Source organism: Phacochoerus africanus, chromosome 15, assembly GCF_016906955.1.
Source record: "Phacochoerus africanus isolate WHEZ1 chromosome 15, ROS_Pafr_v1, whole genome shotgun sequence".
Taxonomy (NCBI): domain Eukaryota; kingdom Metazoa; phylum Chordata; class Mammalia; order Artiodactyla; family Suidae; genus Phacochoerus; species Phacochoerus africanus.
Genome location: NC_062558.1, coordinates 49618909 through 49631841, shown reverse-complemented (window position 1 = coordinate 49631841; position 12933 = coordinate 49618909). Strand labels below are relative to the sequence as shown.

The 12933-nt window shown below is 41.8% G+C and overlaps 1 protein-coding gene across 4 annotated transcripts in view; it reads right to left on the bottom strand.

The window, feature by feature from the left end:
* SPECC1L (sperm antigen with calponin homology and coiled-coil domains 1 like) overlaps nucleotides 1-12933 on the bottom strand; it is a 132167-nt gene that overhangs the window by 27278 nt on the left and 91956 nt on the right. For all 4 annotated transcript variants that reach the window (XM_047762462.1, XM_047762461.1, XM_047762460.1 and 1 more), the window contains one exon: nucleotides 12504-12606. In XM_047762462.1, the coding sequence (XP_047618418.1) occupies nucleotides 12504-12606 (103 nt within the window). The remainder of the gene's footprint in view (nucleotides 1-12503; nucleotides 12607-12933) is intronic.

Here is a 12933-nt window from a genome sequence, read left to right as displayed (position 1 = left end):
TACATTTTAAGTGCTCATTAACTGTATGCAGTCAATGGCTACTCTACTGGATACTGCAGACCTAGAGATTCATAGTATGTGACCCTTAACTTATTAATATCTACCAAAAATTAGGAATTTTATAACTTTCTGAACAATACAAAGACCTTACAACATTTTAATTATATTCACTGCTCTACTGACCTTTACAGCCATTTTTGTTTTATATTTTAAACCAAATATATCTTTTTTTCCCCTCTTCTTTTCTATTATGGTTTATTATAGGATAGTAATATAGTTCCCTGTGTACACAGTAGGGCCTTGTTGTTTATCCATTGTATATATAATATTTTCATCTGATCATCTCAAATTCTTTCTAAAAATGATTTTTATTTTTTCCATTATACCTGGTTTACAGTGTTCTGTCAAGTTTCTACAGTACAGCAAAGAGAGCCAGTCACACATACATATATACATTCTTTTTCTCACATTTTCTTCCATCATGCTCCATCATAAGTGATTAGATATAGTTTTCCAGTGCTATATAGCAGGATCTCACTGATTATCCACTCCAAACACAATAGTTTGCATCTATTAAATAAGACATTTTTTTATACTGCAGTCAATATTCATTTATTTTACCCATATACTTACTCCTTCTGTAATTTTGTTTCCTTATGGGGTTAATTCTTTTCTGCTAAAAGAATTTTCTTTTTTTCTTTCAGAGTGGGCCCATTGATGATAAATTGCTTTCGTTGATCTACTGAGAAGTTGTCAGTCTTATTACTCCTCTGAAGCTAATATCTTTTTTCTCTATTTTATGATTTTTTTCATTGACTTTCATTTTTGGCAGGTTTTTTTTTTTTTTTTTTTTTTGGTCTTTTTAGGGCCACACCCATGGCATATGGAGGTTCCCAGGCTAGGGATCGAATTGGAGCTGTAGGTGCTAGCCTATGCCACAGCCAAAGCAACACCAGATCTGAGCTGTGTCTGCAACCTACGCCACAGCTCACAGCAATGCTGGATCCTTAACCCACTGAGGCCAGGGATTGAACCTGCATCCTCATGGATACTAGTCAGATTCGTTTCTGCTGAGCCATGATGGGAAGGAACTCCCTGGCAGTTTTACTATGACACTCCTGTCCTTCCCTCTTCTCCCAGGACCCTAATAACACTGTTAAACAGTCTACTATACTCCATGTCTATGACACCTTCTTATGTATTTTTCAACTTTTCATCTCTCAGTGCTTCATTGCAGAGTCTACAATTCACAAATCTTTATTGTATCTAGCATGTTGTTAAATGCGTGTATTGGAGTTCCTAATTTCAGCAATTATATTTTTTAATTCTAAAATTTCCAGCTGATTCTATCTTATAGACGCCGATTCTCTGGTAAAATCTTCTATCTCTTCATCTATTTTCTTAAACACATCAATCAGTTATTTTAAAGGCTTCATCTCAGAGTTCCAGTATCTAGACCACCTGACTTTGCCCCTAATTACTCATTATTTCCATTGATTTTCAGTCATTTGATCATGTTTACTGGCATGTCTGGTAATTCTGATATAATGCAAGACACTGGGTATCCAAGTGTAAAGGGCTGGATGATGTCATCTCCCTACAGAGAGGTTTTAGGTTTCTTCTGGCAGTTGATCACCTTGACGAAGCGGGTAGAAGTTCTGAAGCTGAATTTCAAGCTAGCCTCTTCCAGCCAATCTTCTTTTGTAAGACACAGTTCTTTTGAGGTCTCTACTGAACTCCCAGAGTGTCTGCCAGGGTCACTGCTCCTTGGCTGGCCTTGGACTCCTGATTTTTGTCTCTTTAGTACCAGAAGAACAAAAGCTGTGCTAAAGTTTTTATCCTCTTGGAGGCATCTTTCTGGTGAATTTCTCCAAGTCCATCTCTACACATCTGAGCATGTGACAAATACCTCGAGGACAAAAGCTCGCTACACTAAGATGGTCTCCTCCCCGGGATTTAGGTAGGACCCTCAAGTCTCAGCTGCCTTCTAAGTAGCTCCAAATTCAAATTTTAGTTTTCCTCCTCAGTAACTCTGAAACAAGCTCTAGATCACCACTTTCTGTTTGGTCTCTGCCCCATGCCAGGAGCTGGCAATCACTCCAGGAACTGAAAAGGGCAGCCTAAATAGGAGCTCAACTCAGTGTGATTTCTTACTCTCTGCAATTTTGGCTTCTGCCAAATTTGACCTAGCTGTCTTGGTTAGTCCCCAGTGCCTAACCAAGACACACACACACATTTTTATATATACATATTTATATTTATATTTTAAACAAAACAGAAGTTCTCAGCAGAGTTTCATCTGATAATCTATCATAACCATATACAGAAATCTATACTAAGTTTTAATTATTGACGCATATTTTACTGACTCATCCACAAGCTTCCTCAAATAGGAAGTACCTTTCTATTTCCCGATTTCTGCTTCAATAGCCAGCATACTTGTTGGCACAGAGCTTAGTATGTATTTGGTAAGTTAACTGTTGTTTTTAGGGCTGCACTTGTGGCATATGGAAGTTCCCAGGCTAGGGGTCAAAATAGAGCTGGAACTGCAGGCCTACACCACAGCCACGGCAACACTGAATCCGAGCTGCGTCTGCAACCTATGACACAGTCTGCGGCAACACCAGATCCTTAACCCACTGAGTGAGGCCAGGAAACAAATCTACATCCTCACAGACACTATGTTGGGTTCTTAACCTGCTGAGCCCAACGAGAACTCTAATAAGGTTATTTTTACCTTAGGAAAAATTGCTAGAACACAAGTAAAGCAAGCACATAAAAACATCCCTTTTAAACTATGAAGTCCATCAATTCTTCTGATTCCACTAACCTCCACTAAGAATCATACAATCTTTTCTTCTTCAATACAAGCACTAATGAACAAATCCCTCAATAAAACTGTGCATTCTTAATGTCTGAGATTAAATTACCTCAGGCAATACTAAAAGCTTTTGCCCATTTATTAAAACTATTTTGTACTAGATTAAGTGATTTCATTATCCTTTGGATTAACTAATCCATCTCTTGGCCTGGCATTTTGTCAGAAAACAATGAGATTTCAAAATAAAGCTTTCTTAAATTAACCTTTAGAGGCTCCTTGATTGTATTCAATTAGATTTTCCTGGAACAAGAAAACAATGGTACAACAGAAACTGTTAAATATAAAATTTAGAACCAAAGAAAAGTATACTGAAAGTATTAGTTATCTTCCTTATTACCTGGTTACACTCATGCTATCAATCTTATACTGTCGATCCCTAAAGGCCAAAGAACTGGAGGAGCTGCTTGGGGGAAGCAGAATGTACAGAGGTGATGAAATAGCAGCAGAGCATCACTTCTCTTCAGAACACTGAAAAATTATTCGAGTAAATTATATATATAAATTAATTTTATTTATTTTGTTAGTTTTTCTTTTTATGGCCACACCTGGGGCACATGGGGGGGCACATGGAAGTTCCCGGGGTAGGGGTCGAATTGGAGCTGTGGCTGCCAGCCTATGCGGCAGCCACAGCCACAACAGATCCAAGCTGCATCTGCAACCTGCTCCGCAGCTTACAGCAGCACAGGAGCCTTAACCCAATGAGCAAGACAGGGATCGAACTTGCATCCTTATGGATACTATGTCAGGTTCTTCAAGAGCTGAGCCACAACAGGAACTCCATTTAAATTAATTTTAAGGAGTTCCCGTCGTGGCTTAGTGGTTAACGAATTCGACTAGGAACCATGAGGTTGCAGGTTTGATCCCTGGCCTTGTTCAGTGGGTTAAGGATCCGGCATTGCCGTGAACTGTGGTGTAGGTTGCAGACACAGCTTGGATCCCGTGTTGCTGTGGCTGTGGTGTAGGCCGGCAGCTACAGCTCTGGTTAGACCTCTAGGCTGGGAACCTCCATATGCTGCAGGAGCGGCCCTAGGAAAGGCAAAAAGACCAAAATAATAATAATAATTTTAAAATACAACTGTATACAAGCTGAGGCACTGATTTAAAAAAAAAAAAAAAAAAAGGAGTTCCCGATGTGGCTCAGAGGTTAACGAATCCGACTAGGAACCATGAGGTTGTAGGTTCAATCCCTGGCCTTGCTCAGTGGGTTAATGATCCGGCGTTGCCGTGAGCTATGGTGTAGGTCGCAGATGCGGCTCAGATCCTTTGTTGCTGTGGCTCTGGCGTGGGCCAGCGGCTACAGCTCCGATTCAATCCCTAGTCTGGGAACCTCCATATGCTGCAGGAGCAGCCCAAGAAATGGCAAAAGGACAAAAAAAAAAAAGAAGAAGAAGAAGAAAACTTGATCCTTATGGCAACAGTTGTAAAGGTTATCTGTGATGCCACAAACTCATGGCATAGCCTTGAGGGGGTTATTTATCCATGGAGGGTTCAGTCCCACATTTGTAAACTTGACAGTAACTCAGATCATCAAGTCCCCTTCAATGGTAATATTCTAGTATTCTAAAACTTCAGTGAATAATTGGTAGCAGGGTGCAATTTAAAAGAGAAAAATGTATTTGTCAGATAAAACCCAAACTCACAAAGGCTTGCTCTGTAATGGATGGTTAATGAAATTACAGTGATTAGTACAATTATTTTAGGATGACTCTTCGGAGAGTCAGAGGAAGATGATATGAGTTCAGAGAATCTATCTCCATTGATTAGACAGCTCCTCAACATTATTGATGTGCTTGAGGCTTGAGAGTGGAGAATGTGCTAAGTGTCACGTACCAGCCCCTGCTCTAGTGAGTGTCATAGCCCGCCCTCTTTTGCTGACTGTGAGAAGCCACAGACCAAGGGACTGGTCCCACACTGCTGGCTTCGAAGGACGGGTACGTTCATCCGTACTTACAGCTAGATAAGGAAAGGGCTCTGGCACTTCTTACGTGGCTCTTGACAAATTAAGGGCTCTATCAGATATATCTTTCAGCTTAAAAAGATTATGCATATAAAATTATGTCCAATTTTAACTCACAGACCTTGAAATAAAAGAACCAGCATCCTATCTACTTTTAAACAGCAAAACAGATATCAGTCTCACAGGAAACAAAAGCCAGACAAACACAAAAGCTCTATGTAGACATCATTAGAGAAGTGTCCATAGGAAGTAAGGAAGGGAGGGGGTGGGTCTGTAGCACAAGATTGTCCAACGTACAAAAAGGTTTCTATTTATGTATGGTTAACCATTTCTGTTTTGCATTACACTTCCTCTTGTGTAGTAAGTACCCAATTAATAAAAAAAAAAAAAAACCCCTAAAATTATTAATTGAGCTTCTTAAGGAACTGATTTGTGGTTTTTTTAGCCTAATACAATGTACCTTAAAATCACACAATCAGAAAAGTTAAGTGGGAAGGAACCAAGAGACATTAGTTAAATCTTCGATTTAATGCCTGAATTATCTCAATCAACCTGTTACTTAATTAATCAAATTGACACATGGTGAGGCTCCATAACCAAAGGAGAGGAAACTTTTTTTTTTTTTTTTTTTGCTTTTTAGGGCTGCACCCATGGTTTATGAAAGTTCTCAGGCTAGGGATCTAATTGGAGCTACAGTTGCCAACTTACATCAGAGCCACAGCAACGTGGGATCCAAGCCAAGTCTGCGACCTACACCACAGGTCACAGCAACGTCGGATCCCCGACCCACTGAGCAAGGTCAGGGATCAAACCCACATCCTCATGGGTACTAGAAGGATTCGTTTCTGCTGTGCCACAACAGGAACTCTGAGAGGTACTTTCTAATCATCTAAAATTACTCAATTTAAGTAGTGGTCTCGGAAAATTTAAAGCTTATGTTACAAGATGACACCAAATAACACAGAAAAACAATACGTTCAAAATCTATTAAACGTGTAGCATATGCTAGAAAATGTTCATGACTATCTCATTTAAGCCTCCATTTTACAGAGGAGGAAACTGACGCCCAGAGAGGCTAGGTAATTTGCAAAAGGTCACGAAGTAAGAGGCAGAGCTGACACTCAAACCTTACCTGACACTCAAGAGCCATGTCTTAATCACTACTCCATGTGTGATTCTCACAGTGGCGTCTATGGACCAACTGCAACGCTTATAAAAACACAGATTCCAGAGTCTGCATCTCTCAGATCACAAATCTTGAAGGGTCATCTGTACTCTTCCTACACTCTTCATGGGTTTTACATACAAGCTTGAGAACCACAGTTCTAACAATGAACCTCCAAGGTACCCATGACATTCAACATACAGCTCAGTCATGCTGCTTTGCCACATGCAGGGCCTTCTGCTGGATGCTGGATGGCAAAGATGGGCCCTATAGGGAGCTTATCATCTCGAAAGGAAGACACATCCGCAAACTGACAATGTCAGTACCCTTGGAATACACCCTACAGAGTTCTATAACACAGGGAAAATGAACCGTAGATACCAAGACTCCCCAAAATAGGCCCTGAAATTTGTAAAGCACTTTGCCCTGGACTGGGCTCAAGTCAAGGGAAAACTAGGCTCCCTGGGATCTGGAGCAGGGGCTGGGGGGATCACACATGAGGGAAGCGTCCTTGTGAGGTGCAGCCGGCAAAAGCAATCCGAAATTCTGCACAGATGCTGACACGGAAGCTGAAGGAGCAGGCACTCCCCGGATGGAAGGGGACACGGTGAGAGTGCTGAAGAGCAAGCAAGACTACACAAGGGCCAGGCCAAATGTAAGGGGTCCTGTTCTCCACACTAAGGATTTGGAGCTTTAACCAAATGCAAAGGAGAAGCAGTTTAAAGAGAAATAACCAGATCACAATTTCAAAGCACTCTGGCAGCCAGGTAGAAGATGGAAGGTGAATGAGAAAAATCACTTAGGTCCATGCAAAACCTCCTACACAGGGTACACAGCAGAATCACCTGTGACAGCCACGACAACCAAACACCCTTTAGCAGAGGGACAACCAAAGTGGGACTTCCACCCAGTGAAATGCATTTTTTTTTTTTTTGGTCTTTTTAGGGCCACACCCTTGGCACACGGAAGTTCCTAAGCTAGGGGTCCAACTGGAGCTGCAGCTGCCAGCCTACACCACAGCCACAGCAACGCCAGATCCAAGCCACATCTTCGACCTATACCATAGCTTACGGCAACATCGGATCCTTAACCCGCTGAGAGAGGCCAGGGGTTAAACCTGAGTCCTCATGGATACTAGTTGGGCTGGTTACTGCTGAGCCACGATGGGAACTCATGGCTCAGCAGAATTCTGTTCAGTCCTAAGAAGGAGTGGCATACGAAGGACTTGCTACAACACAGACAAACCATGAAAACATGATGCTGGATGGAAGAAGCTGTCCCAAGGGGCTCAGGCCGTGTAACATCCAGAACAGGCACAGCTATGGGGATAGGAAGTAGCCCCACAGCTGCCTCCTAATAGGCACAAACACAAGACTCCCTTCCAGACTGATGAATACACTCTAAAACTGATTGTGGTGATAGCTGCACAACTCTGTGATTACATGAAAATGTACATTTTTAAGTGCAAGGACTGTATCTTAAGTATTTCTCAATAAAAAAATGACATAAAGGAAAAACATTAAGGGTTTATTAATTTGTTTGCGATTTCAGCCCTAGATCAAACTGGGATCCACCTGCACTGATGTCTGTGCTGTCCGCAAAGCTGGGGTAGCAGTCACCCCACTTTCAGGCACGGAGCACTGAGGTCTCTCAGGCCAGAGTTTTACATTTGGTGTCTTTCACTTGGCAGAACAGTTCAAGATTCACCCACATAGCAAAACTTCCAAATCATGAACAAAGGAGCTCTCCATTTACTTAGATTTTAATTTTTTTCCACGTGTTTTGTAGTTTTCAGTGTACAAGCCTTGTGTCCCTTTGGATAAATTTATTTCTAAGTCTTTTATTCATTATGCTATTATAAATGGAAATGTAGTCAAGTTCATTTTGGGAATTTCAATTGCTAGTATGTAGAAATGCAAGTGATTTTCACACTGGCCTTGTATCCTGCTACCCCGCTGGACTTACTAGCTCCAGAAGCTTTTTATGTGAATTCTTGAAGGTTTTCTAGGCAGCAATCATGTCATAGATAGACAGACATAGTATTACTTCTTCCTTTTGAGTGCCTTTCCTTTCTTTCTCTTGCCCAACTTACCCAGAGCAAACTTCCAGTAAAATGTCCGATGGAAGTGGTAAGAGTGGATACTCTTTCCTGGTCGGACTCTGGGGGAAAGCACCTAGTCTCCTACTACGAAGTATGATGGTAGGTGTGGGTTTTTTATAGATACCCGTTCTCAGGTTCCTGCCTATTCCAAGTTTGTCAAGTGTTTTTATCATGAATGGGTTTTGAATTTTGTCAAATACTTTTTCCTGCATCCACTGAGATGATTTTGTGGGTTTTTTCCCCCCTTTTCCATGACATGCTATATTACTTTGATTCATTTTCATATGTTGAACCAACTCTGCATTCCTGGAATAAATCCCACTTGGTCATGGTGCACATTTCTTTTTATTGCTGGACTCTGCTTGTCAGTATTTTATTGAGGATTTCTGCAGAAGGAATACTGGTCTGTAGTTTTCCTTACTTGTGATGTCTTTTTCTGGCTTAGCAAAGCAGAAATACTGGCCTCACAGAATGAATTTGGAAATGTTCTCAATTCTATTTTTGGAAGAAAGCGAGAAAGATTAATATTAATTCTTCCTTTAAACGTTTGGTGGAATTCACCAGTGAAGCCATCTGGTCCTGGGCTTTTCTTTGTTGAAAGTTTTTTGATTACTAATTCAGTTTCTCTAGTTGCTTTAGGTCTATTCAGATTTTCTTTCTTCTTGAGTCAATTTTGATAGTTTGTGTATTTTGAGGAATCTGTCCATTTCATCTAGGTTATGCAATGTACTGGTGTATTGTTCACAGTATTCCCTTTTAATCCTTTTCATTTCTATAAGGTCATTAGTAATGTCCCCTCTTGTATTACTGATTCTAGTAATTTTAGCCTCTTCTTTTCCCTTCTTTAGCTAAAGGTTTGTAGATTTGCTGATCTTTTCAAAAAACCAACTTTGGAGTTCCCGTCGTGGCTCTGCAGAAACGAATCTGATTGTTTCCATGAGGACACAGGTTCCATCCCTGGCCTTGCTCAGTGGGTCAAGGATCCGGCATTGCTATGACCTGTGGTGTAGGTCGCAGACACAGCTCAGATCTGGTATTGCTGTGGCTGTGGCTGTGGCTGTGTCTGTGGCTGGCAGCTACAGCTCCAATTCAACCCCTAGCCTGGGAACCTCCATACGTCGCAGGTGCTGCCCTAAAAAGACAAAAAAAAGGAAAAACAAAACCAACTCCGGTTTCACTGACCTTCTCTACTGATCCTTCTATTCCCTCTATTTCTGCTTTAGTCTTTTTTTTGTTTTGTTTTGTTTTGTTTTTGTCTTTTTGCTATTTCTTTGGGCCGCTCCCTCGGCATATGGAGATTCCCAGGCTAGGGGTCGAATCGGAGCTGTAGCCACCAGCCTACGCCAGAGCCACAGCAACGAGGGATCCGAGCCGCGTCTGCAACCTACACCACAGCTCACGGCAATGCCAGATCCTTAACCCACTGAGCAAGGGCAGGGACCGAACCCGAAATCTCATGGTTCCTAGTCGGATTCGTTCACCACTGCGCCACGACGGGAACTCCCTGCTTTAGTCTTTATTATTTCCTTCTCCTGATTGTTTTACGCTTGGTCTGCTCTTCTTCTACTTGCTTCAGGTGAAAGGTTAGATCACTGATTTGATACTTCTCTTCTTTTTAAAAGTAGACATTCAGGAGTTCCCGTCGTGGTGCAGTGGTTAACAAATCCGACTAGGAACCATGAGGTTGCGGGTTTGGTCCCTGCCCTTGCTCAGTGGGTTAACGATCCGGCGTTGCCGTGAGCTGTGGTGTAGGTTGCAGATGCGGCTCGGATCCCGCGTTGCTGTGGCTCTGGCGTAGGCGGGTGGCTACAGCTCCGATTCGACCCCTAGCCTGGGAACCTCCATATGCCTCAGGAGCGGCCCAAGAAATAGCAACAACAACAACAACCAAAAAAAAAGACCAAAGACAAAAAAAAATAGACATTCATAGCTATGAAGTTCCCTCTGAGAGCTGCTTTTCAACTCCTCCCAGTTTTGTAATGCCGTGATTTTTCCTCCTGTTATTAATTTAAATTTTTCTGTATAATTTCAAGCTTTTATTGTATTTTATTGTTTTTTAGGGTCACACCTGCAGCATATGGAGGTTCCCAGGCTAAGGGTCTAGCCGGAGCTACAGCTGCCAGCCTACGCCACAGCCACAGCAATGCCAGATCTGAGCCAAGTCTGCGACCTACACAGCAGCTCTCAATCCTTAACCCACTGAACAAGGCAAGGGATCGAATCTGCAACCTTATGGTTTCTGGTTGGATTTGTTTCCACTGTGTCACGATGGGGACTCCTCAAGCTTTTAAAATGTAGTGATAAGTCAACTATAATGGAAAAAATAAAAGTCATATAAACTTAAAAAAATTTTTTTATTTTTATTATTTTTTATTTTTTGTCTTTTTGCTATTTCTTGGGCCGCTCCTGCAGCATATGGAGGTTCCCAGGCTAGGGGTCGAATCGGAGCTGTAGCCACCCGCCTACGCCAGAGCCACAGCAACGCGGGATCCGAGCCGCATCTGCAACCTACACCACAGCTCACGGCAACGCCAGATCGTTAACCCACTGAGCAAGGGCAGGGACCAAACCCACAACCTCATGGTTCCTAGTCGGATTCGTTAACCACTGCGCCACGACGGGAACTCAAAAAAATTTTTTTAAATAAAAAGTAGTGAGACTTGTTTTATTACTCATTATACCATCTATCCTGAACGTGCTGTGTGTATCCAAGAAGAATGCACATTGTGCTGCTGTTGGATACAGTCTTCTATAGATGTCACGTAGGTCTACTTAGTATATAGTTCATATACATAGTATATGGTTCAAATCTTGTAAGTCCTTGCTGATTTTCTATCTAGTTGTATCTCAATCATTTACTTTTACTTTTGTTAAGCAATTATCTTGTAAGTGTACAGTTCAGTGGTATTAAGAATATTTAGACTATTGTACAGCCATCACTGGCATCCATTTCCAGAACCTTCTTCATTTTGTATAACGGAAACTCTGTACTCTTCAAACAGTAACTCCCCACTACACCTTGCTCCCCAGCCCCTGGCAACACCATACTACTTTCAGTCACTATGAATCTGGCTATTCCAGGGACTTCATATAAGTGGAATCATATAATATTTATACTTCTGTGCATGACCTGTTTCATTTAGCATAATGTCTTTAAGGTTCATCCAGCTGTGGAACATGTTAGAACTGTTTTTCTTTTAAGGGCTGAATAATATTCCACTGTATGTATCACAGGGAACAATATTCAATATCTTATAATAACTTAAAATGGAAAAGAATTTGATAAAGTTCCCGCTGTGGCGCAGTGGAAACAAATCTAAGAACCATGAGGTTGTGGGTTCGATCCCTGGACTCAATCAGTGGGTTAAGGATCCGGTGTTGCCGTGAACTGTGGTACAGGTCACAGCCATGGCTCAGATCTGAGGTTGCTGTGGCTGTGATGTAGGCCAGCAGCAACAGCTCTGGTTAGACCCCCTAGCCTGGGAACTTCCATGTGCCTAGGGTGTGGCCCTAAAAAGCAAAAAAAAAAAAAGAAAAAAGGAAAGGAATTTGAAAAAAATTATGTATGTATCGGAGTTCCCATTGTGGCACAGTGGAAACAAATCCCACTAGGAACCATGACGTTGCAGGTGTGATCCCTGGCCTTGCTCAGTGGCTTAATGATCCAGCATAGCTGTGAGCTGTGGCATAGACTGCAGATGTGGCTCAGATCTGGCATTGCTGTGGTTGTGGTATAGGCCAGCAACAACAATTCCGATTAGACTCTTAGCCTGGAAACCTCCATATGCCACTGGTGCAGCCCTAAAAGGACAAAAGACAAAGGAAGAAGAAAAAAAAAAAACAACAGTATGTATGTGTGTATGTGTATATATCTGAATCACTTTGCCATACACCTGAAACTAACACAATACTGTACATCAACTATACTGAATTAAAAAGAAACAGTTACTTTAAAAGTGAGAAGAGAGAGAGATACTGACAGAGACAGGGGAAGAAAGGGCAGACTCTAAAACCATCCATATGTGGAATGACAGGGCATAAAGACAGCACAGTGGGAAGGAGGAAATGCTATGAAAGACGACGTAGCCAAAGAAAACTTGAAACATAATAATTAAAATCTTAATTTAAAGTAAAATAAATAATTTTTGCCCTCAGTCTGGATGAGACCTCAACAAAACATTTATTGGAGACTCAAAAAATAAAGTGCTACAACAGCTGAATAAGAATACTTTGAAGACTAGCTGCCCTGCAAAGGTAAGAAACATTTCATCCAGGTGACACTCCACCAAGTTTGGGGGAGACTCAGCCCCAGGACAGGTCTTGTCACTGCTCAGTGAGCTGCATCATTAGCACCTGGAATGGCAGCTGCTCCTGGGGGACAAAAGAACCGTGTGGTTACCTGGTAGCCTTCAGTTTTCTTCTGACACCATTTCAGCAAGGCATTCCTCTTTGATCCTCCATATTCTCTTGCCAACGCTGAGAGAGGGTCCTTCCTTTCTTCCCTGGTAAGTGAAAATAAGGAACCCATGTTGAAATATTTTTAATTTAAGCAACGTTATAAACCAGAAGTCCAACAAACAGAAGAGAACAGTGTGGGTTTGCATCTCAACAAACGTATATTCAAAGGCATCTAACAGCAATCTGTCTTCATTTGTTTGGTTTTTACCTATCAATGTTTAAGGGTTTCGCAGACCCACCACTGTCAGGGGGTTCTGCCATCTGAACGGGGCTCAACTCATTATCCACATGGAAACTGGCCAAGACTCAGTACAGTGTGTGTTCACAACTAACAGAATATGCTCCAGGGCTTGAACTGACACTTACAGCCT